This window comes from Notolepis coatsorum (assembly GCF_963971535.1).
Source record: "Notolepis coatsorum genome assembly, chromosome: 8".
Taxonomy (NCBI): Eukaryota; Metazoa; Chordata; class Actinopteri; order Aulopiformes; family Paralepididae; genus Notolepis; species Notolepis coatsorum.
The window spans coordinates 95,355,158-95,379,745 of NC_140172.1; the positions used below are offsets into that span (position 1 = coordinate 95,355,158).

The 24,588-nt window shown below is 39.5% G+C and overlaps 1 protein-coding gene across 1 annotated transcript in view; it reads right to left on the reverse strand.

The window, feature by feature from the left end:
• Positions 1-4,073: 4,073 nt before the first annotated feature.
• dgat2 (diacylglycerol O-acyltransferase 2) overlaps positions 4,074-24,588 on the reverse strand; it is a 30,134-nt gene continuing 9,619 nt past the window's right edge. The window contains exons 4-8 of the mRNA XM_084320831.1: positions 21,908-21,978; positions 13,384-13,588; positions 12,122-12,296; positions 8,084-8,286; positions 4,074-4,336 (exon numbers count right to left, since the gene is read on the reverse strand). Coding sequence (XP_084176957.1) covers positions 4,182-4,336; positions 8,084-8,286; positions 12,122-12,296; positions 13,384-13,588; positions 21,908-21,978 — 809 coding nt within the window. The 3' untranslated portion in view covers positions 4,074-4,181. The remainder of the gene's footprint in view (positions 4,337-8,083; positions 8,287-12,121; positions 12,297-13,383; positions 13,589-21,907; positions 21,979-24,588) is intronic.

Consider the following 24,588-nt stretch of genomic DNA (forward strand, 5'->3'; position numbering starts at 1 on the left):
GTGCCGAGATCTCCGGCGAGGGGAACAAACGACATATTCTGTCACAGTCACCTTTGGTGTAAGCATAGCCCCTCCTATCCATATCCTGTAGCATCTTGGGATGCTGAAGTCCTCTTGGGCTCTAGATGCGCTATACACAGCGTGGAGCTGCGTGTCTCTAAGATGCCTATAGGCAGCTTTAAATCGAAAAGTCAAGATAGACTGCGCTCACAAATTATAACACTGGGTGCTGAAATCCCGTCGAGTATAATAGAAAAAGAAAGCAATACGCTTGGACCAGCACTCACAGATTTTGGTATATTTAATGGCAGCCTGAAACAAACATGTTTCGGAACGATTATGTTCCTTCCTCAGTGTTGATGGCTAGCAAATGTTCACCGACAATATTGTTTTTATACCAAGAAAAGCAGGAAGTGACATCATCCACAGGTGTGTTGAGAATTGCTATAAGGTCTAATTTGACCCAGGAAGTACTTTGATGTCAAGAGTCCATTCTTAAATCGAAATTACCTAAATATACAAATAAAAAATGTAGATCTAAATGTAGATAATAGATACATAAACATAAAATTGTTATACTAGAAACAAAACCAAAATTAACATCTAGTATGTATGGCTAGATAGGTACATTCTAATGCCTTATTCATTTAAAATATAAACAATAAACATTAAACAAGAACCCTAGGGTAAATAAGTCCGCCCTTTGGCGTATGTCAAACTCTTTTTTTGAGCCTCGTAATAAAGAGGAAAACCGATGAAAAAACTAAAGTCAAAATTACCACAATATACAGATGGTAAATGTAGATATAAGATTAAAATTAAAATTGTTGTTATACTGGAAACAAAAAACATAAATCAAAATAGCAATAACATCTAGTATGTATGGCTAGATAGATACACTCTAATGCCTTATTCATTTTATATAAATAAACCATAAACAATAAAAAGTAAACAAGAAACCCATTGGGTAAATAAATCCGCCATTATGTATGGCTATATAAATCCACTCTAATGCCTTATTCATTTTATATAAATAAACAATAAACAATAAAAAGTAAACCAGAAACCCTTGGGTAAATAAGTCCGCCATCATGGCTAGATAGATACACTCTAATGCCTTATTCATTTTATATAAATAAACAATCAAAAGTAAACAAGAAACCCTTGGGTAAATAAGGTCTGCCATTAGGCGTAAATTCAAACTCTTTTTTTAGCCTCGTAATAAAGCGGAAAAAAAGGAAAATAAGGAAAAACTACACCTGTTCGGTGTGTCTGAAGGTTGTTAGACTTACTAATGGCTCTTTAAAATAGATCTATAGTCTAATCATTAATACTCCCTTGTATACTTAGATACCTGTTGCTTAAAATAAACGTATTTGTTGGGCTAAATTGATCTTACTCGTATTTACTGAACCCGGCATACTTCTTTCTAAGGATACTAAAACTAATAATCGGCCTTAATGGGAAAAGTAATTAAAGGAAGCAGGTCAACAAGTTCTCTTCATTCATACCTCTTGGTTCTATACAGTTAAAGAGGTGAATAAAATAACATTCCCTTTGCAAAAGTAGCTTATGTCTGTCACCTCCCCTGGCGGGCCTATGAACTATAACTCTAGACCCATATAACGGAGATCTTTGACAGCATGCTTGCAAGTATTGACTATTGAAGTGTCTAGCTACCGCCGATTTGACATCTGAATTTCTGATTGAACACTTATGTTCACTGATTCTTAATTTGAATGGTCTCGTTGTTTTACCCACATATGAAAAATCACAAGGACATTTCAGCAGGTACACTATGAAGGAGGAATTGCAGGTAATACGACCTTTCACCGATAACCGTTTGCCCGTTTTTGGGTGTGTATAAAGTTTTGTCTTTGATCATCCCTTGGCAATGTACACAAGATTGACAGGGAAAGTTCCCATCTGGGATGTTAGACATAAAGTGAGTTGGTTTTACCTTGGGAAAATCCGTTTTCACCAGCAGATTTGAGAGATTCGCTTGTCTTTTGTAATAGTAATTGGGCGAATGCTGAAACGCCGCTCCAACTAGAGGATCTGACTGTAAAATATGCCAGTATTTATTGACAATGGTACGTATGTCTCTAGTAATCGGGCTGTAAGTAGACACAAAGGCCACTTTGTCAGAGTGTACCTTATTCTTCTTAGGGGCCAGTAACAAGGATCTGTCAATCTGCTGAGTTTTGTGCAGGGCCTTAGCTGTTAAAATAGCACTGTATCCTCTGTCATGAAAATTCTCCCGTATGTAAGAAATAAAAGCTGCAAGAAAACAGTAAATGTCTGGCATCAATGGTTTCCAAATACTTACGGTCAAATTACAGTAAAATCAAATACATTTACAGATTACAACCTTTATTTAATGGTTAATATTTTGATAAAAGGTCATTTACTGTATGTTTATGGTATTTACACTTAAAGTAGAAAAACAAAGGTAATCTGTAAAATAATACAGTGAATTTCCTGTGAAAAAACATTTATTTTTACAGTGTAGGGTTTCGGCTTGGGCCTTGAATCTGACCTCCGTGTCACAGATTGTCTTATACCTGAGTATTTGGCTGAAAGGTAGACTATTTTTTAAAGCCGGGGTATGGTAGCTAGAGAAATGTAGAAACGAATTTCTGTCTGTCTCTTTTTTGAAGACCTCTGTATGTAATGAAGTCCCACCTGGGGCTTTGTTGATTAAGACGTCCAAAAAGGGTAGCGATTGTAAGTCAAACTTCAAAGTAAATTTTATCGTTAATCTACAAGAGTTGAGATATTCAAGGAAGTCATGGAGCTCAGACGATGTACCTGACCAAATAAAGAATAGGTCATCTATATAGCGCATGTAGGATTTGACATGTTTCTCAAACGGGTTATTTTTAAAAACATGTTCTAATTCAAATTTAGACATAAAAAGATTAGCAAGGTTCACTGCGGCTGGCGAGCCCATGCTGAGACCTCTGTTCTGCAAATAATATGTATCTTGAAATCTAAAGTAATTCCTCGTAAGCACAAGATCGGCTAGTCTAACTAGCGCGTCTGTGGAGGGGAGTGATTCTGCTCTCGAGTTTAAATAAAAACTCAATGCGTCTAACGCGTCAGCATGTGGAATGCTAGGGTACAGGCTGACTACATCCATTGTAACTAGAAAGTCTGTGGGACTAATATTACAGACTAGAAGCCCACTCAGGAAGGAAGTAGTGTCTTTTAAATACCCGCGTTGTGAAGAGGCCAAATCCTTAATATGTGCGTCTATATATTGCGATATTTTCTCTGTGGCAGAGCCTATGCCGGAGACTATAGGTCTACCTGGAGGGTTAACTAGATCTTTATGGATCTTGGGTAAGGTGTAAATGATGGGCGTAATTGGGTGCTCTACAAACATAAATTTAAATTAATTTTCAGTGATTACCTCAGCTAATCTGAGGCTTTTAGGACTGTTTTAATTTCCGTAGAAAATCGGAAGACTGGATCAGAATTTAACTGTGTATACACCTCCATGTCATTCAATTGTCACATAATCTCAGTCACATACGTACTCTTATTTTGGAGAACTATTCCTGCACCCTTATCCGCTTTTCTAAAAATTAAATCGTCTTTTTCCATGAGTTCCTTGAGCGCTCTCGACTCCGATTCCAGTAAATTGGGGTAAAGTTGGGCCTTGTGGCTGGTATCACATAAATTCATGACCTCACTCTGTACCAGTCTACAAAAAGTATCCACTGAAGGTGGGTTAAGATGGGGTACAAACAAACTGCGTGGCTTAAATACTCTACTAGTAGGCAAAGAGTGGGTATCGGGCTCCGTTTCTGTATCTACAACCACATTTTCTGGCACGTTTAGGTTAGTAACATATTGGGTTCTGTTAACTATCCCTTTGGCATAAAAGGCCTTCAACTTAATATTGCGAAAAAACTTAAGAAGCTCTACCTTACAACAACAAGCAGAGAGGCATTCCCTCAGACCACCATGTCTTTAAAACCTGCCATTTCTTGTGGAGAAACTAGCCTTTTGCACATGACAATGCGGACAGCAAAGAGTTTATTCACAAACATGCTCAGGTATGGAGTTTGCGGTCCGGAAACAATCAGAGCCAGGCAGAACAGTGGATGGGGTGGGTCTGAAGCTGCTGCCAAAAGGTCTCTCGGTTCATAGTTTGTAGTAGGTCCCTCTCTTCTTCAATTTATGTGCAGGACGTCGCTCTCCTTCAAACCAAAGCGTGTTTTGTAGCTGTCGAAAAGGCTCCGGAGGGACTTGACGTACATGGCGTGGTACAGGTCTACCATTTCCTTAGTGGGCTCGTCAACTTTTGGCACCGTGACTGGCTCCCCGACTAAAACAAACAGGAGAAGATGATGTAAAATTTAAACAACGCGCTGATGAAACTCAAAATGTGGTACTCGATAGGAGCTTCACTGTTAACCATTAATATGTCCTTGATGCTGGACTCTGTAAATATTGACAGTGTGTGGACGGCTGTTAACAACAGATACCTTAAAAAGTATTTCAAAATCAAGAGCAGTGCTGTGGCAATTCTGAATACATTCTTAGAAAGGTGCATTTTTATGTAGAGTATCATTTATAAAAAATAATAATGATAATAAATAAATAAACAAACTAAGCATCCACAGAGCTTTTAGAAAGTGGGCGGAATAAAAGTATTGCTTTCCCCCCCAAAAAATAGTAATCAATTAATGTATCATTAAAAAAAATTGGAGGTCCAAAATGTATGTTGTTGTTTACATGTTGCAGGCTTGTATCCCTTCCCTACTTCCCATTTCTCCACATGGAATGCACCCGAATGGATAAATTACATGCTGGTGCTCTAGTGCGACATCTAGTGGCTGAATGTCATCTATAGCATCTTTAAGTCTGCAAATTTACATTTTAGTCATTTAGCCAGCGTTTTGTGAGCCAGCAAGAAATGCAGTTTTGTCGGTCAACAATAAGTGGTACTGTTGGTCTAACAGAATAGCAAGCATAGACATTAAAGGAACACGCCAACTTTTCGGGAAATTAGCTTATTTGCCATCTACCCTGGAGTTAGACAAGCAGATACATACCCTTTTCTTCTCTGTGCATGCATTAGGCTTAGGGAACAGCCGCACCATTAGCCTAGCTTAGCGTCATTCACTGGAAGTAGGTGTGCCAGTGTAGCCTAGTTCCCAACAGTCACACACTCCAAATACAACTCCAAAACGTTCCTGTAAACATGTTGTGACCTGTGTATTTACAACGTGAAAAAAAATAAAATAAAAATGTATTAGAAAAAATAAATAAAAATGTATTAGATATTTTCTTTTTTTTTTCTTTTTTTCTTTTTATCTTTTCCCCCCTCCTTTTTCCTCCGATTTTCTCCCATCCCAATGTTAGTCGTTATGCCAATTCCCAATCCCCTTCCTGGTCGCTGCGCACTTACCCCCCACAGTCAGTCTGGGAGAGTGGAGGCTACCACGTGTTTCCTCCGACACACGTCCAGCCAATCAACCGCTTCTTTTCACCTGGCAGCGCGGATTCTCACTGAGAGGGCGTAGCGTGTGGAAGGATCACACTATCCCACTTAGATCCTATCCGCGCTTAGCAGGCGCCCCGACCGAACTGTAGGAGTCGCTGTTTACAACGACCCGGACCCACCCCGCCAGCTTCTCCCACCCTCTAATACTGCCAATTGTATTAGTGTGAAAGGCCAGCCAAGCTGGTGACAACCCCGGAGCTGTGAGCTGGATTCGAACAGGCGAATCCAGACGCTCCGGGGTTGGTGACGAACGCAATCGATATTTTCGTTTTCTAAGCATATACTCTGAAAAAAGATTTGCCGAACCACTGCTACCTTGGCACAGTGGTTTCACGCATCGCCTCTGAAAGCCCCGTTCAATGAAAGCGCATCTCGTCACTAGCTACAGTACAAGTCACATTGCCTTTATTGACGGAAGTTAGAAAGGGGGGTAATGCGTGAAATCACTGTGCCCAGACAGCAGTGGTTTGGCAAAAAAATAAATCCGAGTATATATCTGCTTAGAAAATGTCTAATCATTTTTTTTTTATTTATCCACGTGGTATACACAGGTCACAACATGTTTACAGGAACGTTTAAGAGTTGTATTTAGAGTGTATTTCGTGACTGTTGGGAACTAGGCTACACTGGCACACCTACTTCCAGTGAATGACCCTAAGCTAGGCTAATGGTGCGGCTGTCCCCTAAGCCTAATACATACACAGAGAAGAAAAGGGTATGTATCTGCTTGCTAACTCCAGGGTAGATGGCAAATAAATAGGGTTGTCAAAATTAATGCTTTAATTTGAGATTAATTAAAATTATTTAAAGCATTAAAATAAATTAATCTAGATTAATCTATGGAGTGAAAAATCTTCAATCTTAGCGCCGCGGATATAAGAAAGAGGTCTAGCTGAGTCAATGTTGATGGTTTTGTTGAACATTTGTATTTCACAGGAGAGAAACTGTATTCAAAGAAAGCTATTAAAATAGTATTTTAATCTAAATATACTTTCTTTGTGTTGATTTTACATTAATTCCATGATTTTACTCAAGTAAATATCTGTTACAAGCTTCGGTCTTAACACATTCAGGGCCAACCACGGACATGTCCGTGTTTCGGATCCAACGGTTGAGGGCCAACCACGGATATGTTCTGTATTGTAAAATGCCATAATTTTTTTTTTGAAACAGCTATTTACAAACAATACCTAATCAAACCATTAGTAATTGACAACCTAAACACATGCCTGATAACTGAATAATAATAATGATGTTATTGAACTGAACAGAACTACACACAGGCTACAAACAGTGTAGTACCCCCTAATAGGCAAAAAAATATTTGAATAGATATCACTATGAAACTTTCCCAGTTTGTTATGTACATATAAACTAGGGCTGTCCCCGACTAAGGATTTGGATGGTCGACTATGATTGGCCAAAATTTGCAGTTAGTCGACAAAAAAAAAGAATTACAATTTTTACAATACCGGTATATATTTTTTTATAATTTTTTTTTGTATCATTCCATTTGGGCTGTGGGGGGTGCTTAATGTCTGAAGGAGTCGACTGAAGGCTTCTTGTCCTCTGCAAAAGCATGCAATTGGTCCACTGATGGATACATCTTGATATTTGTCTAGTCTAGTGTGTTCATTAGATGGGTGAAATCCTCTTTCAGTGCCTCTGTGCCTGTTTTCGTAGGCAGTTAGCCTCTGGTATGCGTGCCATTAGCGTTAGGCACGCTTCTAGGCCTCTTTTCTTTTGGAAAGAATGATACATTTTCTTTTTTTAATATATATTTTTTTACTATTCAACTAAGACTACTAGTCGACTACGGCTCCTTTCGACCGATTAGTCGACTAATAGGGGTCAGCCCTAATATAAACTAAGAAAAAATATATTGCAAGTTTTCTGAATTTTATGTTTATATATGCAAATGAGGCACTTTCCCGTTAAATATGTGCACATTTATGGATGCAATAAGGCAAAATGAAGTCAAATAAACAACTACCGGTAGATGTGTTTTTTTTTCGATTTTTTTTTTCGATTTTTTTTTTTTCGTTTTTATCACTTTATTGCTACTGGGCAGTCCAGTAGAGAGAGACAGAGGAGGAATGGGAGACAGAGTGGGGGGAAGATATTCGGCAAATAACGACGGGTTCGGGAGTCGAACCCCGGGTCAGCCGTGTTGCGGCTGAGCGTGCTACAGTATGTGGTTCGCCACTGGGGCGCCCAGATGTGTGTTATTGACGTTTTATTGTCACTAGTTTCATAGAAGACATGTTTAGGAAGCAAAATATAACAATCTCAAAATCATTTTTTTTTAATATATTTGCCTATTCACCTGGGGTGTCTCGCCTTAAATAGAAAAATGCTATTTTTAATCTAGATTAATTACAGAAAATTGTGAGATTAATTAGTAAAAAAAAAAGTATCTATTGACAGCACTACAAATAAGCTAATTTCCCCAAAAGTTGGCGTGTTCCTTTAAGAACATTTAGATTTATTTTTCTACACTGTTTATTTTTTTAAACTGAAACACAAAAATTATTGTTACGTTTTCATTCCTCCCCCCTCACTCACCTATGGTGGTTATAGGCTTGCAATAAGGCACAATGCCCCAGGAGTCACTGGAGAACAGGCCACATCCATGGAATACACAGGGGGCAAAGCCCAGGATCTTCTGCAGCCTCTTCTGGGCCACTCTCCACCAGGTCCCGTCCTCAAACATCACCTGCCTGTAGGCATCATTCTCCCCAAAGGAGTACACTGGAACCAAGTCCGACCTGCGGGAGAAAGAGGCCGTCCGTCAGCGATTACCCGCCACATTGTTTATGTGAATATACAATACCCCCACATTGTTTATTTGAATATACAATATTACAACATTGTTTATGTGAATATACAATACCCTGACATTGTTTATGTGAATATACAATACCCCCAAATGTTTTATGTAGTGCTGTCAAGCGATTAAAAAAATTAATCTAATTAATTACAGGATTTGTAATTAATTAATCGCATTTTAATCGCATTACCATTTTATGCCTCATATTCTATAATCATATTTCAAATTGCATGTGTCCGGATGGCAGAATTCAGTACTGTATCTACAAAACCTTTTGTTTAATCATCTTCCATCTATTAATTTGCTTAGATTTTTCAGGTCTGGTCAATTTGAGCATGGTGTTATTCACAGTCAAAGATAAAAAAAAATGTATTGATATTCTCATTTGGTTCATTACAATTTACTCAAAATAAAATGTTCATTCAATCAATCACCGCTCAGATTGATTGATTGAATGAAAATGTTATTAACAGATTGCAGAATGGGTACAATACAGTACGGCTCAATACACACAATTGTTAAGGGAATGCAGACCAGAGAGACTTTCGTCTAGTTTACATCAGGGTCCCCCATTTTCAATTCATAATGAATTGTAAGTAAGGGTGCAACTTGCACCGTGCAATCCATTCTTTGTGGATCTAGCCCACAGTATTTCTGACACTGGGAATACATTCCCCGAGATTCATAGATGTCCCTAGAATCAGATACCAAGAACATGCAAATGGACCATATTAAAAAAAAATGTGTAAATGTGTATTCTACATGCTTATGGAATGAATGAGATACAAAAAAAATATTATTATAAAAAAAAAAAAAAGAAAAAAACTTTTGTTGCTGTGTAATTAATTAATCTAATTAACGTGATAAACTGACAGCCCTAGTTTTATGTGAATACACAATATTACAACATTGTTTATGTGAATATACAATACCACAACATTGCTATGATCATTTCTGCATTTCTAGATTTTTATTTCAAAGCTTCTTCTTAAATATATAGTATAATAACTACAAATATTCATATACTGGATGCTATTTGTGTAGAAACAATATGACATTGTTTTTGTAAGGATAATACTGATTTAAGGAGTCTTCCAAGGATTATAGTGATTTAAGGTGTCTTTCTTCCAAAGCTCATGTCAATAGACTTTTACACCTGCCCCACTTAGCCTTTCATTTGCAAAAGAAAATACCACACATAATCACAGTTATGTAGACTTGAAATTAGTTTTAAATTATGGCTATGTGTCTAATCTGCCCGTCGCTTACGAAACGAAACGGATTTTTTTTTAAAGAATCGGTTCATATCCTTTTTATAGCATTTCGAAAAGCGATCGTTTTCTCGAAAATGTCTGGAAAATAGAAAGATTCCGTCATAAACTGCATTTATTGGAATATTCTCGAATACACTAGACACGTTGTCATTTGTCGGCCTATTTATGAATAGTTTTCAAATAAACGCTAGATTATCGATAGTATAGGTGTACTTATGCACGCTATAGAAGCGAGCTGAGAAATCGATTCTCTTATTTCCTCAACAGCACACACACACACACACATACGGGACACGCGGTTATCTCAGTGAAAACAGCTCTGATTATCCTAAAACTGGTAACATAGACTCCTTACCTTAGATCAGATGTTCTCCAAAAAGATTATTCCAATTCCTGATCGCCATTCCAAATATCGATCGTGTTTATTGATTGATTATTGGCTGCTGTAAATATATATTCCAGGCTGCTTTCCATCTCGCGATCACTTCCCTCTTCATCAGATCCCTCGCCAGCATAGTGGAGCCAGTAGGCTCCCCCCCCACAGATCCACCAGTCTAATCGAATGGCCTGCAGTTACACAGGGATAGACGATAGGGGGCGGTATTTTCCCATCGGAGCTCCTAGAGGGGCTGCTGTACCAACGGGAGACTCGGTTGATGACATATGAATTCAGATCGCTAATAAAAAAATAAAACGACAATTTGTGTCGTCAGCACTCAACGGGGGGCATGAAATAACAACATAACACGTCGCTGGCACTCAACGTGTTAATGGAGATCATGTGACACCAACGTGACGAAATTATTCATGCAATGTCGTTGACTAAAAACGACGACACAAAATGTAGTTTGCAAAATAAATTCTTGCTAAATGTTTATTCAACATCAACTTCAATTTTACTTGCTAGCTAACAGGAACTCGTTTGTCGACAGGAAAGTAACAAACATAATTGTCCATGCGGAACCCGTGGGTGTCGCTCTAGTTGTATGGTCTTAGGGGCACCACTGTTATGCTGGGGGTGTTGTTTCCCCCCGGGAGATATGGGAGGACGGGCCGGATGATACGTTGTTGTTGTGAAGCTAGCGTATTATATATCTATGTATTAGCAGGTAGCCGTGTTGTGTATGAGAAGGGAATTATCAACCTGTAAAACCCCATATTGAGCTGGAAATAAACCACCATACAGAAAAGGAAACTCTCCTCTTTCTTCCCTACATTACTGCATGACGGTAAGCGGAGTGCTACATTACGTTGATCCACCACAATAAAACACATTAAATAGCTTACATAAGTCTAACCAGCTAGCACTAACGTTAGCCTTTTTTTGTTTTTAGAAAAAGCTCACGCCAACTTATGAGGCTGTAACCGAGTGGCGAGACTAAACAAGAAAGACTAAAATGAAAATGCTCAGACCTGTAGTTGACTAAAACTTGACTAAACGAAAAATAGATAAAAGGTGACAAATTTGATGAAAGAGCATTTGAGACATGACCAAAACAAAAACTAGTCTACTAAAAATATCTGACGAAATTAACACTGCTCTCATACAATCCAAAGTGACCTGAATTCACACAGCTTTGGCTTAATTCAGTTGGTATGCTATCCTAGTTGTGAATGAGTCTGCCAAGCTGGATTTCTCTTTAACAAGCTCTAAGCCTCCCTGGACACGGTACAACACATACCAGAGTACAATCCACAACTAGATTTATGAAATAAGCTGGTTTGTAAACATTAGCAGAACAAACCAAATCTGCCAGCCTCAGTGTATGACTTTGCTTGTGTGAATACTGTGTTGTTGAGGAAATTCAGTGGTAAATGGACTGCATTTATATAGTGCTTTTATCCAAAGCGCTTTACAACTTATGCCTCGTCGGCGGAGGCAACCATGCAAGGTGCCAAGCTGCTCATCGGGAGCAGTTAGGGGTCAAGTGTCTTGCTAAAGGACACACTTCGACATGCTGCCAAGAGGAGCTAGAATCAAACTGGGAACCTTCAAATAAACAGATGAATGCTCCAACTCCTGAGCCACTGTTGCCCCATATATATACTGTATAATATAACTCTTTGGGAACTACAATGATACCTCATACAGTTTACCCAAGCTTAAGAAAAGTCTGTCGCTTGGCCCTTGTTAAGATAAGATAAGAGATAAGATATTCCTTTATTGATCCCCTCGGGGAAATGCAGGCTTCATAGCAGCATGGGGAGGGGGAGGGGAGGTACAGGTAGTAGAAGACATACAGGTACAGGGCACAGAATTATAGTACAGTGGAGAAGTAAAAATAGAATAAAAGGCAGTGTAAACAATATACAATATAAATGGGGTACAGTAGCTTTGAGCTCATCATGTTCCAACCTGGATTTTTTCAGTGCCCTTTGCGAGTCAAACATTCAGGATATAGTCACTTCAATGAATCACGTTCAGGCGTTTCAATGTCGTGTTGGTTGGTAAGGAATGTTTGTTTACTTGTGTCTGGATGTAGTGTTTAAAAGTCTCACCCTTTCTGGAGGGCCAGCTTCACAAAGCCCTTGCGGTTCTTCAGGGTGACAGCGTTCATGCCTGGTGCACAGTCCAGAGACTCTGCCGCGCCGCCAACAACAATCACCACAGCGTTGCCTGTTCCACTGCGTGACAGCAGGTAGTCGATGGAGTTCCTGTTCACAGGACAGATACCTGTGGTAGAGGAGAGATGGTTTAGTGAAATTATCAGTCATACTATGAAGGACAAATAGAATTATTACTTATATTAATACAATAACAGGTAAGAAACCAAACAAAAAAACATGTACAGTATATACACACACATACAGTATATAAATATATATATATATACGTATATAATTCCCCTCCGAGTCCTATATATTATAGGTGCTCTTGAGGAGGTCCCAGGGGATCCCCAGCAAAATCACAAATATTTCCTTCACTAGACGGACAATCAGAGAATCTTCTAGACTATTTTGATAGGTTCATAGGTTACACATCTCCACTGCTGTCTCCCCACCTACAGTACAGGGTCATGGAATTGGACTAGCTAAAATAATTTAAGATAATGTAAAAAAAGAAATATAAATAATATCTAGCCAGATTGGGGTCCCTGGGACATCATTATCTAATGCATATCAATTTGGGGTCCTTCAAATAAAAGGAGAACCGCTGCTGTATATCATGCTTATTTTTTTAATATATTGAAATTATTATTTTCCATTTATTTATTTTCTAAATGCTGATTTTCTAATGTATACAGTATATCGTTGTATAATATCGTATAACATTAATTATAAATAGATTCTAATGCTACCCCAAAAAATCATCCCTACATAAGAATATATTAGAACCATTTTGTTAAGTGTTACGATATATTATGTATCAAATACAGCAGGAAGGGGAAGTAATGACATTTTGAAGATAGGAAATGTTTTGTTTAGTTAGATTACAGTTTGTTTAGTTAGATTACAGTGACAGTTTGTTTAAAACTTTTATTTATTAATTATTAGAGATAATCCTACATGTTTCCTCAAAATTGCATTGTTTTTAAATATGAAACATTTAATTGAAGTCACTAAGAGTGTTAAAAAGCAAGAGAAAATAAAGGCTGTGTGGGCAGATTTCAGCTACCACTCTGTAAAAACAGTGAAATCAGCAATACTGGGAAAACAGAGGTCATCCCAGCTGCACAACAGAGCAAAGCTCAGAGTTCTTGTAGATACGATCAGTGTTATCAGGAGTGTAAAGAGTTGAGATGAGCACAAACCAATCTTACCTCCAGACATCAGGTAGTCTCGAAGGACTGGAAAACGGAAATTCCCTGCCAAGGTTGCCAAGGAGGGCTTGATGCCCGGGAATTTCTTGGAGAAGCCTGTGGCTTCTGTCCCAAAGTTACAAAAGGCCCCAAAACATAAAATGCCATGAGGGTGGTAGCCGAATATATAGTTCCGGGTTGGCAGCAAGTTGTGGGTCTTAATTAGCTGAAAGGCAATAACAAAAAAAACATCCTCATCAGTTAAGCCCTGATATGACCCTCGCATAATCTGTTCATGTACAGTCATACAATAATAAGTCCCATAAGTCTGTAGCAGCCTTTGTCGAACATCAGCAACAAAACACAATATTTAACATTAATTGCCTTTAGGATAAACAAAGGGTTATCCAAACGTTTAAGGTGTCCCTTCTTTGACTGCAAAATATCAGTTTTTATTTCTTCGTGATGATGGTTTCATGTTGAAGCCGTCTCAAAAAGAGCAGAATGCTAATAGCCATCCTTGTGAACGTGACACACAAGAGTACACTGAAATAGTACAAAATCACTTACACTTAGAACTAATGGGCTGTTTACACAAGGCTCCACTAGTTAGCTAGACAAACAAGGCAATTGCATAAGCACATTAGCAGGGGAGCTTACAGTACATCCAAGACCCCCCCTCCCCCCACACACAGTTGTGTTTCCACCAGGATGCCATGGCAGATGTAAAGGACTTAGCATTTAGTGGAATAAATGGAGATGGTTGTTTAACGACTTGCATAAGGAGAAGAGATCTCAGGGGCCATTTGCCAGTCGCTGGGATTTAGCAGTGAAGGCAACACACAAGAATTGCTCACATATAATAGTCCCCAGCTCCTCCTTTGTCTTGCTTTGGGAGACATTTGTTGTTTATGTATACCAATATTGACTGAGCTGTCCATGATCATAATGAATAATGATCATGCCCCCCCCCCCTTTTGTCCCACTGATAGCCATGGCTCCATCTCATCAACAACAGACAACACAAACATGTGTCTACTCTACACTCTATAAGCTTTGAGCCACACTTCATGATAGCTAGTTACTGCTTATGTCGAAACCATGACTACAAATAAAAGCAATTGTATGACTCAGCTGGCATCAAGCTTCTGGTGATAAAAGGATGAGCAACTCTGACAACAAGCTAAACAGTGCTCAAAGTACACACCACGGTGGTGCGCAACGGTCAAACTCCAGAGTGCTCTAATCATATAGCTTCATCAATGACTCCATTACATTACTACATTATTCTCTTAACAGGTAAAGCAGCCTAAATGTATCAAGGATGTTTGCCACCAAATTTGCATGTTGCAATGTAACCAGAGTTTAAAGATCCAATCAGTGATCCAAAACGTGTGAACTCAACAAACAAATGGGTACCCCCACCACCATAAATAAGAGAGAGAGACACATTTCCATCCTCTAGTTGATTGACTGAGATAAAAGGACTAACACTACAGGTTAATAAAAGTATTCAATTATATTCTCTGTACTGTGGCTGTAAAAAGGTTTGTCCCACATTGATAATGTTTTGTAAAAACAGATCTACCAGTATAAGTAATATTATTCCCATTAAGTTAAGTTAAGTTAAGAAAGTTCCAAATAGGGTATTTTCCATCTGCAGTGCGGGAAGATGACTCACAATTGATATAGTTGAAAGAATCTTGAACTGGGCCTCTAATGAACACGCATCTCATGCAAATTAGGGATTAAATCACAAAAAAAAACATCTTTGGTTGATTGGTATTCTGGAGGAGTCAGAGGTCCATACAAGCACTCGGGAGGGATGGAGAGAGAGAGGGAGAGAGGGAGAGAGGGAGAGAGAGAGAGAGAATTGAGGATGTTCGGTGAAAGGCCTAGTCTCAGCGCAGAGTATAGCTCTATTGACGAGCTTTGTATGCATTACATACATAGCTCTGTAACGAACCACCACAGATTCTGAGCGTTAAGTCAAAACTCGTCCTAGGGATGGGTACCGAATCCGGTACTTTTAACTACAGAGTACTGATTCATGCGAGATCCACCGGTGCCACATTTCGGTAATTCTTTAAGTCCGATGACGTCAAGGTTTCGTTTACTGCAAAACGAAACCTATGAGGTGTGCCACACGTTCACGTCAACATTCAGATTCACGCGCACAATACACGCTTACCTAGGATTCGACTTGATTCAACAACAAAGCAGTCGGGGCAATGGCAAGTGTGGTTACACTTTACAAAGCTAGATGCAGACAACGCTCGCTGCAATATTATATACTGTATATATTAACAAATAAATCATTTGAAGTTTGGAATTTTTTTTTTTACAACTGAGGTACTATGACATTTTATTAGACTAAAGTACAGAAAAAAGGTACTGTTGGGTACCGGTATCGATTCAAATGTGAACGGTACCCAACCCTATTGGTCATTACTGGTGATCGCATGATCCAATGACAAAGAGTTACAAGCTCGAGTAGCACGTGGATGTGTTGCATCATCATTTCAAATAGAGCTTTTAAAAAGGCCCCGAATGTAAACAAATAGATAGTCCCACCACTAAAAATTAAACCTAAGAATGGAAACACGTTTTCATTCTACCGTTGATTGACTGAGTTCTCAATAACGCTAAAAACAATATGTAAATATGAGTTTAATTGTATTTGCTGTATTTTGTGGCCATAAAAAGGTTTTGTCGCATTAGTAATGTTTGTAAAGATTGAAGTAAGAATATTCCAATTAACAATGAGTTAATAATAAAGCTCCAAATGGTGTCTTTTCCAGGTACAGATCAAAAACAACAGTTCTGTGAACAGACGGGAGGAAGAGGCCGAAGACAAAGTACAAGCTCAACAAGGATCTTCCCCCCTATCAAGCAGGACAAAGTCTAAACTCCCTCACAATGTCAAATCACTCATCATAATCAACACGGGACCAGGAACAGCATGGGGCCGACGGCTGATACACGATCCATTCCCCCGATAACTTTATCTATACAGTCAGGCCTCTAGGTGCACTCCTCCAGTAGAGCAGAAGCAATTAAAACAACTAAAACGTGGGGAGGAGGATGTTTTTCTGAACTATCATCTGGTAGAAGGTGGGAATGCTCAAAGGCAGTAAAGGTTTGTCATGACCTGGAATCCGTCGGACGAGGAGCCACACAAGTCCGTTTTAGGTGTTCAGATGAACAGTGTCTTCAAACGTCTATCATTTTAGAAAGTGAGTTTAGTAGGAGGACATTCAATTTTAAACATCAGTTTGCACATACCACACTTAAAACAGATGTGTTCTTCAGTTATTGGTGTAAAATTGTGGAATTCTCTCCATAGTGATCTTAACTCATTCTGCGCCACGGGTCGGGGCGCCAGAGGGCGCTAGAACGCCAGCGCTGTAAGTCAATGGGGCGCTTTGTTCACTTGCGAGTGCTTAAAATATATCTTATATTATAGCTATGGGTCTAATACACCCGTCGATTGTCAGTGAGTTGCTTCCAGTCAACATGCACGAAAAAGATTGTTTTTTCATCTGTACATTTCCGTTTTATACCGTTTTGAATATGAGTATAGTTTGTGATTCTTAGTAATCCCAGGAAAAGACGCGATAATAGCCCTTTAGTGCAGTGTTTCCTCAACTGGTGGGTCGCGACCCAAAAGTGGGTCGCGGATGTGTGTGTAAAAAAAATAAAAGTTTAAGATTTAAAAAAAAAAATGCACTACCTATCTTTGTGAAAGTGGCTTCTCAGCTCTGGTCCAGCTGAAGACAAAGCGGAGGAACAGATTGGACATTGAGCATGACCTCAGAGTTGCTTTGTCTACCATCACCCCAGACTTTGAGACTCTTGTCAGGAGCAAACAACATCCCCAGTTATCCCATTAGTTCCCTGGGATTAGGCCTGCCGCGATAAGCAATAAATCGATTAATTGCTGCGATAATTAAAATGAATGCAATGATTTTGACGGGCGCGATTAATTGCTATTTGCGCGTTTGTTTTAATGAGGCGGAACCAGTGCCCCTTGTCAGTCACTGTCCGTGTTGGGAGGCGGGCCGCTGACGTTACTAGAGTACAGCACGGGAGCTCCGTGGGGTAATGCCACATAGCTTAACTACATTTCTCAATAGTGTTGCTCCTTTTAACCAAGTAGCATTATTTGTAGTGTAACGTTAGCTATTTTTAGACCCAAGTAGTTACTCGCTACTGCCCGGAGAAACTGGACTGCTAAATAAAGATGAAAGATAGAGCTTTGATTCTCATTCCATGCTAACAACATTAGCTAAATAGCTAACAAACGAAATACAACGTATAGCATAGCTACAAGTACAACACAGAATAACGTTAATACAATTACATGCATCATTGTTTACAATGAACGGGTGGGGCTAGTCAAAGGACTGGACACGGGGACAAGTTAAACATGAATTAATTTATTATAACAGGTAGTTTCGAGTCGTGCTGCAGTGCTTACGCACCACAGCTATTCTATTATATACTGCTTTGACGCTTCCTCCTCATCGTTGATTGCCTGTAGTAGCTGCATCTAACGTTAGTAGCTAACGTTAAAACTAACCTAAAGTTAGTTGTTCACCAACAATTTGTTTTATCATTAGCTCAAAAACAGAACCGGACGAGACAAGTTGTCGGCTAATAGGTTCTGCTTAGGATAATCACAACAATACTTCCGGTCCGGTCGGTGGGCTTCAAAATAAAAGTCTAAAACACCGGAAAAGACGGAGCGGTGGGCTTCAAAATAAAAGTTTTGGGAAATACAAAATTCTCTAACCGGTCGCAATAATATCGCTTATCGCGATATTTTCGGGGGCAATTAATCGCCCAGCAAAATGTGTTATCGTGGCAGGCCTACCTGGGATGTTAAGCTAAGAAGTCTGCTAAGAAGCATACTTATTTATTATTATTATTTAATTTCATTGGGTTTTTAGCCCTAGTTGCACTTTTGTTGCAACCCCAGTTATCCCATTAGTTCCCCCAAATTTAGGTCTGTTATGTTAACCCTTTAATCGCCAATCTCCGCCATGCGTAATCTGCCAATGACACCGTAACACGTCATTGAGATCAATATTTCAAACATCTGTGATGGCAATCATATTTCACCCGCGGAGTCTTGAGATCCCCTGTTGATCTCCTCTCAAATCTCCAACGGTTCAAGAACGCCATCTGGTGGCCGATCGGCGGATCGCCCAAACAGGAAATGAGCGGCAGGAACTGGTGCTCATCCATATTCGGTCCGGACTCGAGCTCGACACAATGGATAGCGATCCGTTGCCAATAACTCGATAAACAACATGATTTGGACGTATATACTATTATACAACCTGGAAATGGATCGCATATTTCAACATCCCATAATAGCAATCTTTTTGCTCCACGCTCATCGCCCAACGGCCCGAGGAGACTGGGGTAAGTTTCAGCATTTATTATTACCGTGTTCGATACAAACTGCTCTGATGATCATATCACCCACACTACATGAATCATCTAACGTTGGCCACGGAATTATAACTGGACTATAACTGACTAAGGAAAATGTTGCGTCCCGAGGCTAGACCAGTTGAGTACCACTGCTTTAGTGCAATACACTAAACACTAGGGGTGTAAAGGTACATGTATCTGTACCGTACCGAACCGTGTCAGTGTGTACCGTACCGAACGGCTGTGTAGTGTACCGAACAATTACAACGGTATGTTAACCACTAACGACCACCCACCGGGGGCTGTTTTTTTCACAATCTAAGGCCCCGTTTAGACGGAAACGCTAGCAGGTGAATCCGCAAAAATATTTTTGCGGATGTGCCTTTCGTTTATACGGAAACGGCGTTTTTACGGGGTGAAACCGCAAAAAAGTGAGACTACCTTCCAGGGTGGAATTCCTAGAAACGCAAAAGCTTTGCGATCTCGTCTAAACTATCAAAACGTATAAATCTGTTAAAACGATGACGAAAGGGTTGTCACGGCTGTGGTCGCGCGTACTGCTTACGTCACAGGTAGCAGGTATGCGCCAGTAGCCGAGACGTAAACAAAGCAAGTATGTCTGACTTATATCAACGGAGATCACCTGAAGGCTACATTGGCAGTACTTTTAACCCTTTCACTGCCACACGAGTCACACGACAGAAGGTTAACCCTTTACTATCACACAACCGGCTGTCGTGTGGCAGTGAAAGGGTTAAATACACAAGAATCTGTCCCGCGGCATGAGTGGATCCACTGTCTGTGAGTGACTCTGCTTTGGTGCAATCACATTCCCCATCCACAGTCTGCGAATCAGAGGCAGAGTAGGGCGGGTCTTCACAGCACGTCATGTGACATATGCGCCAATCGTGTGACAGCGGGTCTCCGTCGTTACAGCGTCGTCTGCACGGAGAATTCCACTCCAAAACGCTCGTCTAAACGTAAAATTAAAAGTGAAACCGCAAGATGACTTTTGCGGTTTCTGTTCACAAAACGCTCGTCTAAACGGGGCCTAATATAATAATAATAAAATTTTACGTTATAATTAAAAGTCTATTATTAATTGCAATATAGAATATTCGTCAACAGCCCTACATGGAAAGCCAAACTTTCCCCCACTGTACCGAAAACCCGTACCGAACCTTGACTTCAAAACCGAGGTACGTACCGTATCGTGGCTTTTGTGTACCGTTACACCCCTACTAAACACGTTGTCATTTTTCGCCTGATTATCGAATCTTCCTGAAATCAATGCTAGATCATAATTATTATCCTTCCTCGTGCATACATGAAATGGCCCTCGTAGTGCGGTGCCCCCCCACCTCCTGCACCCAACGGTAAAAAGCCCCACACACACGGACGGCGTCGATCGCGGTAGAAAGAAATATCAGATCAATGCAAGATTTTATATATAGAGTCCTTACCTGGTATCTGATGTAATGCAAAAGAAATAATCCAATTATCTGATCGCCATTCCAAATACTGCTCGTGGAGGTCCGTCCCACATTGCCCGGCATTGCATATGAAGGGGGGGGGGGGCAGCCTCGCAGATGTAACGTTGTAAAGGCTAGTCCTGCCGAAGTATTTAAACCCCACCCGCACAGCTCAGATCGGCCCAGAAAATAAACTACACCATTTCTAATAGAGTGCAATACCGGCTGGAAGGCATAGGCAGCGGTATTTGCTCTTTTGCGAGCCCAGACCCATTCCCAATGATAACATCAGGCTGGAATGATGAAAATGAATGGATATAGCTAATAAAAGAAATAACGATTAAAACCCGACTTTAGTCGTGATTGGCGCTGAATGGTTGGCGAGTTAACCCGACTTTACTCGTGATTGGCGATGAATGAGTTAAGGGGTGTAATAATATTTGTTGAATTGTAAAAATAGAATATTTAGTCATTATCAAATCTGAATAGTGAGATCTTTTTTTTTCTTTCCTTTTTTTTTGTTTAATCTGTGAATTGTTTGTTTCTTTGTATATTGTATGAATTATTATTTTGTGTAAATTAGGTTGTACGCCGACCATCAAGTGTTACTTGTTTAGTTCAGGAATATAGGGGGCAGGTAATTATATGCTTTATTATTCTTCCTGCTCCTTTTGCCCATGGTAGAACTGGATTTATGTTTTTGTATGAAAACTGTATGATCTATATTACTTATATTATTATTAAACTCTGAATCTGAAATCTAAAAAGATTGAGTGTTACATTTATTCATAGTTAAAAGACAGCAGAGGTAGAGTACTCGTGGGTGATATATCACATTCACACTCCCAAGTGATTTCGATTTTTCAACTACTACTAAAGGCTACCTATATGGGCTGTCTAAACAATTCCAAGCCAGACCTGGTTCTTCATCTGAAGGCTTCAGTGATGGTAGAAAAAGTAGGATGTTCCTTGTCCACACACTACTCCTATTTATTTTTTTTTTATCCACTTTTTCTCCCATTTTTCTATATTTTTCTCCCATCCCAATTTCGTATCATCCAATTCAACCCTCCCCTGTCACGAACGCTGTTTCTTGCCTCCCACAAGCCGGCTGCAATGTGGACTAAGTCATACATAGCACAAGTCCCCTCCGGTACTTGAGGTAACAGCAGTCGCATCTTTTCACCTGCGCAGCTCGATCTCTTAGTGGCGAGGAGTAACACATGGGAGGCTCACACTGCCCCCGACACTTCCTGATTCTACTGCGCAGGCGCACCAACCGACCTGTAGGAGTCGCTGTCCACAACGCCCGATCCCCACCCATCAGTTTCCCACCCCCTAATACGGCCAATGTGTATTAGTACGGACGACCAGCTAAACTGAAAGCAAATGTGGAGCACTGGGCTCGAACAGGCAAGCCCAGCGTCTCCAGATTTCGTGGCGAGCGCCTTGCCCACTACGCCCACTACGCACACTACTCCTATTTGTGTGTGTGTGTGCCAATCCTACATGTATCAAGGTCAGGAATACAATTTGATGTCTGGTCAATTAACAACAACATCCTACGTGACATCTACACACAGGAGAGTTAGTGGAAATATTATACATGTAGACACATAATATCAACATACCCTGACGGGGAAGTAATCTCTGAAGTAGGTCCATACTGTCCAGCTCCTCACCCATGACGATCTTCTGCCACCTGAGGAGAAAAAGGCACTTAGATTTCACCATTCCCTACATCACACCTCACCTCGTTCCCTACATCACATCTCACCTCATTCCCTACATCTCACCTCATTCCCTACATCACATCTCACCTCACTCCCTACATCTCATCGGATTTATTTCTAAAACAGTCTAAATGAATCACTGCAAAGACTGTGAAAAGCATCTTCAGAGGACTGCTGTATTCGAGACAAAAGAAAATGTCTTAGGAGGTAGATGTATTAAAGATAATGGACCTCATTCATCAACTTACGAGAAAAGTTACGAGAATGTTAGTAAATGAGGTCCAATGTTCTTTATTGATATAATAAAAACGGACGCATTTTGACAACATACTAATTAGTATATGTGTATAGCAGGGTTCCCACAGACATTGCAAAATGAAATTCAAGGACTTTTAAGTACTATTCCAAGCACTATTTATAATTTTCAAGGATGTCACTCGAAGGATACAATTCACTTTTAAATGTTGTTTCTTTAAGCATCTTCTTGGCCTGCTTGCCAGCTAGAGCAAGCTAGAGCATCACACGTGAATAAATGAGGAAAAGCAGTTGGAGCGTGCAAGACAGCGACTCATCAGATTGTATTAAAAGAAAACATAAAAAAGATTTCTTGATTCAGAACAATTTGATCATGGATGAACAAAACATTCAATGTGAATGGTTGAATTGAATTTCAATTACTTTTTTAATGACCTTGTTAAAAAAAATCTGTTTTCAAGGAATTCCAGACCTTGTAAAAAATCAAGCACTTTAAGCACTTCAAGGACTTTGTGCGAACCCTGGTATAGTAATGCATGTAAAAAAATTAATAAACGTAAGTCTTCAGGGTAGGGCTGACCTTCGATTTTTTTTGTAATTCGAAGCTTCGGGGCCGAGATTCGATTTTAATTCGAAGCTTCGAGAAAAAAAATGAAATACATTTTTTTGTATTTTTTTTTTTTTTTTTATGTTGTGGGACTTGTACAGCACTTTGTTCAACTTTGTCAGTGCTGTAAAGTTTAAACCTTTTTAAATCTTAGACAAACAACACTTTGCTTTCATGAAATATTGTAAGCCGTCATTTGAGGCTTTATAAAAGCAGCACAATCAACACAAATCTGTCAGTGCAGAGTCCGACCTCATCTTAAATAACAAACAGCATTGCTTGTTGTAGTTAACAAAGAGAGGCAGAGTTGATTTTGCACAAAAAAAAAAAAAAATCATATTCGAATCCCATGCCGATCGAACGAAGCTTCGAAGTATTTAAGACAGCCCTACTTCAGGGATAGGGCCCGACAAGCCTAGTGCTTCTCCCTAGCCTTTTCGGACAATGCTGCAATAGCAGCTGGTAAAACTTTTGCGACTTATGGAATGACCATTGTTATGTGTCAAATATCCGAAATAAAAATTAACTGAACTGAACATACATCAGGGAAGATTGCCAGGAAAGATAAATTAATAAGAAAATGAAAATTGGAACTTTTTGGAATTGGAACTTCTCCAATTCAAGGTGCTAGGGCTGTCCCCGACTAAGGATTTGGATGGTCGACTATGATTGGCCAACATTTGCCGTTAGTCGACTATTGGTAAAAAAAAAAAAAAAAAGTACAATATTTTTTATTATTTTTTTTATTATTATTATTATTATAATTTTTTTTTTATCATTCCATTTGGGCTGTGGGGGGTGCTTAATGTCTGAAGGAGTCGACTGAAGGCTTCTTGTCCTCTGCAAAAGCATGCAATTGGTCCACTGATGGATACATCTTGATATTTGTCTAGTGTGTTCATTAGATGGGTGAAATCCTCTTTCAGTGCCTCTGTGCCTGTTTTCGTAGGCAGTTAGCCTCTGTTATGCGTGCCATTAGCGTTAGCCACGCTTCTAGGCCTCTTTTCTTTTGGAAAGAATGATTAAAAAATATATATATATATTATACATTTTTTTTTTTTTTTTACTATTCGACTAAGAGGTCGAATACGGCTCCTTTCGACCGATTAGTCGACTAATCAACTAATAGGGGTCAGCCCTACAAGGTGCACACCGGATAGCACGTAAACAAAATCAAAACCTACCGCTTTCCCAACAAATCAATTCTCGACAGCCCTAAGGAAATCAACAATCAACAAAAGCATGAGCAAAAGCATGATTTCGCAGATAGGGGCAAAAGACATTTCACAAGCAGAACTGAGAAATATTAAAAAGGGATTTCATTGAATTGTTAAGATCTAGTAAGTTATCTGGATATTGAGGCCCTCAATAAATATGTACTCCAGAACTTTAGCACTTAATACATTATGTTTATGACAAGCGCTTGTATGCAAAACAATGTGAAGGACAATTTTGATCTTTTCTGGAAGTGCACATCTTTAATGGAAAATGTTCTACTTAAAACAACAAAAAAACACTGCCCCTGAACATTCCACAATGCCCTCCACCAGCCAATCTTTATTATACGTAAGATGGCAATGCCCCAGAACACAATGTCCTTGATAGCCCCCTCTGACGCCATCCACTGCATTTTCCCATAGCTGACAATATTGATAATGAGACAGCTAGAGATATTTCCAAGAATCTCTCTCGTGTTACTGATGTGGGAAACAAGGAC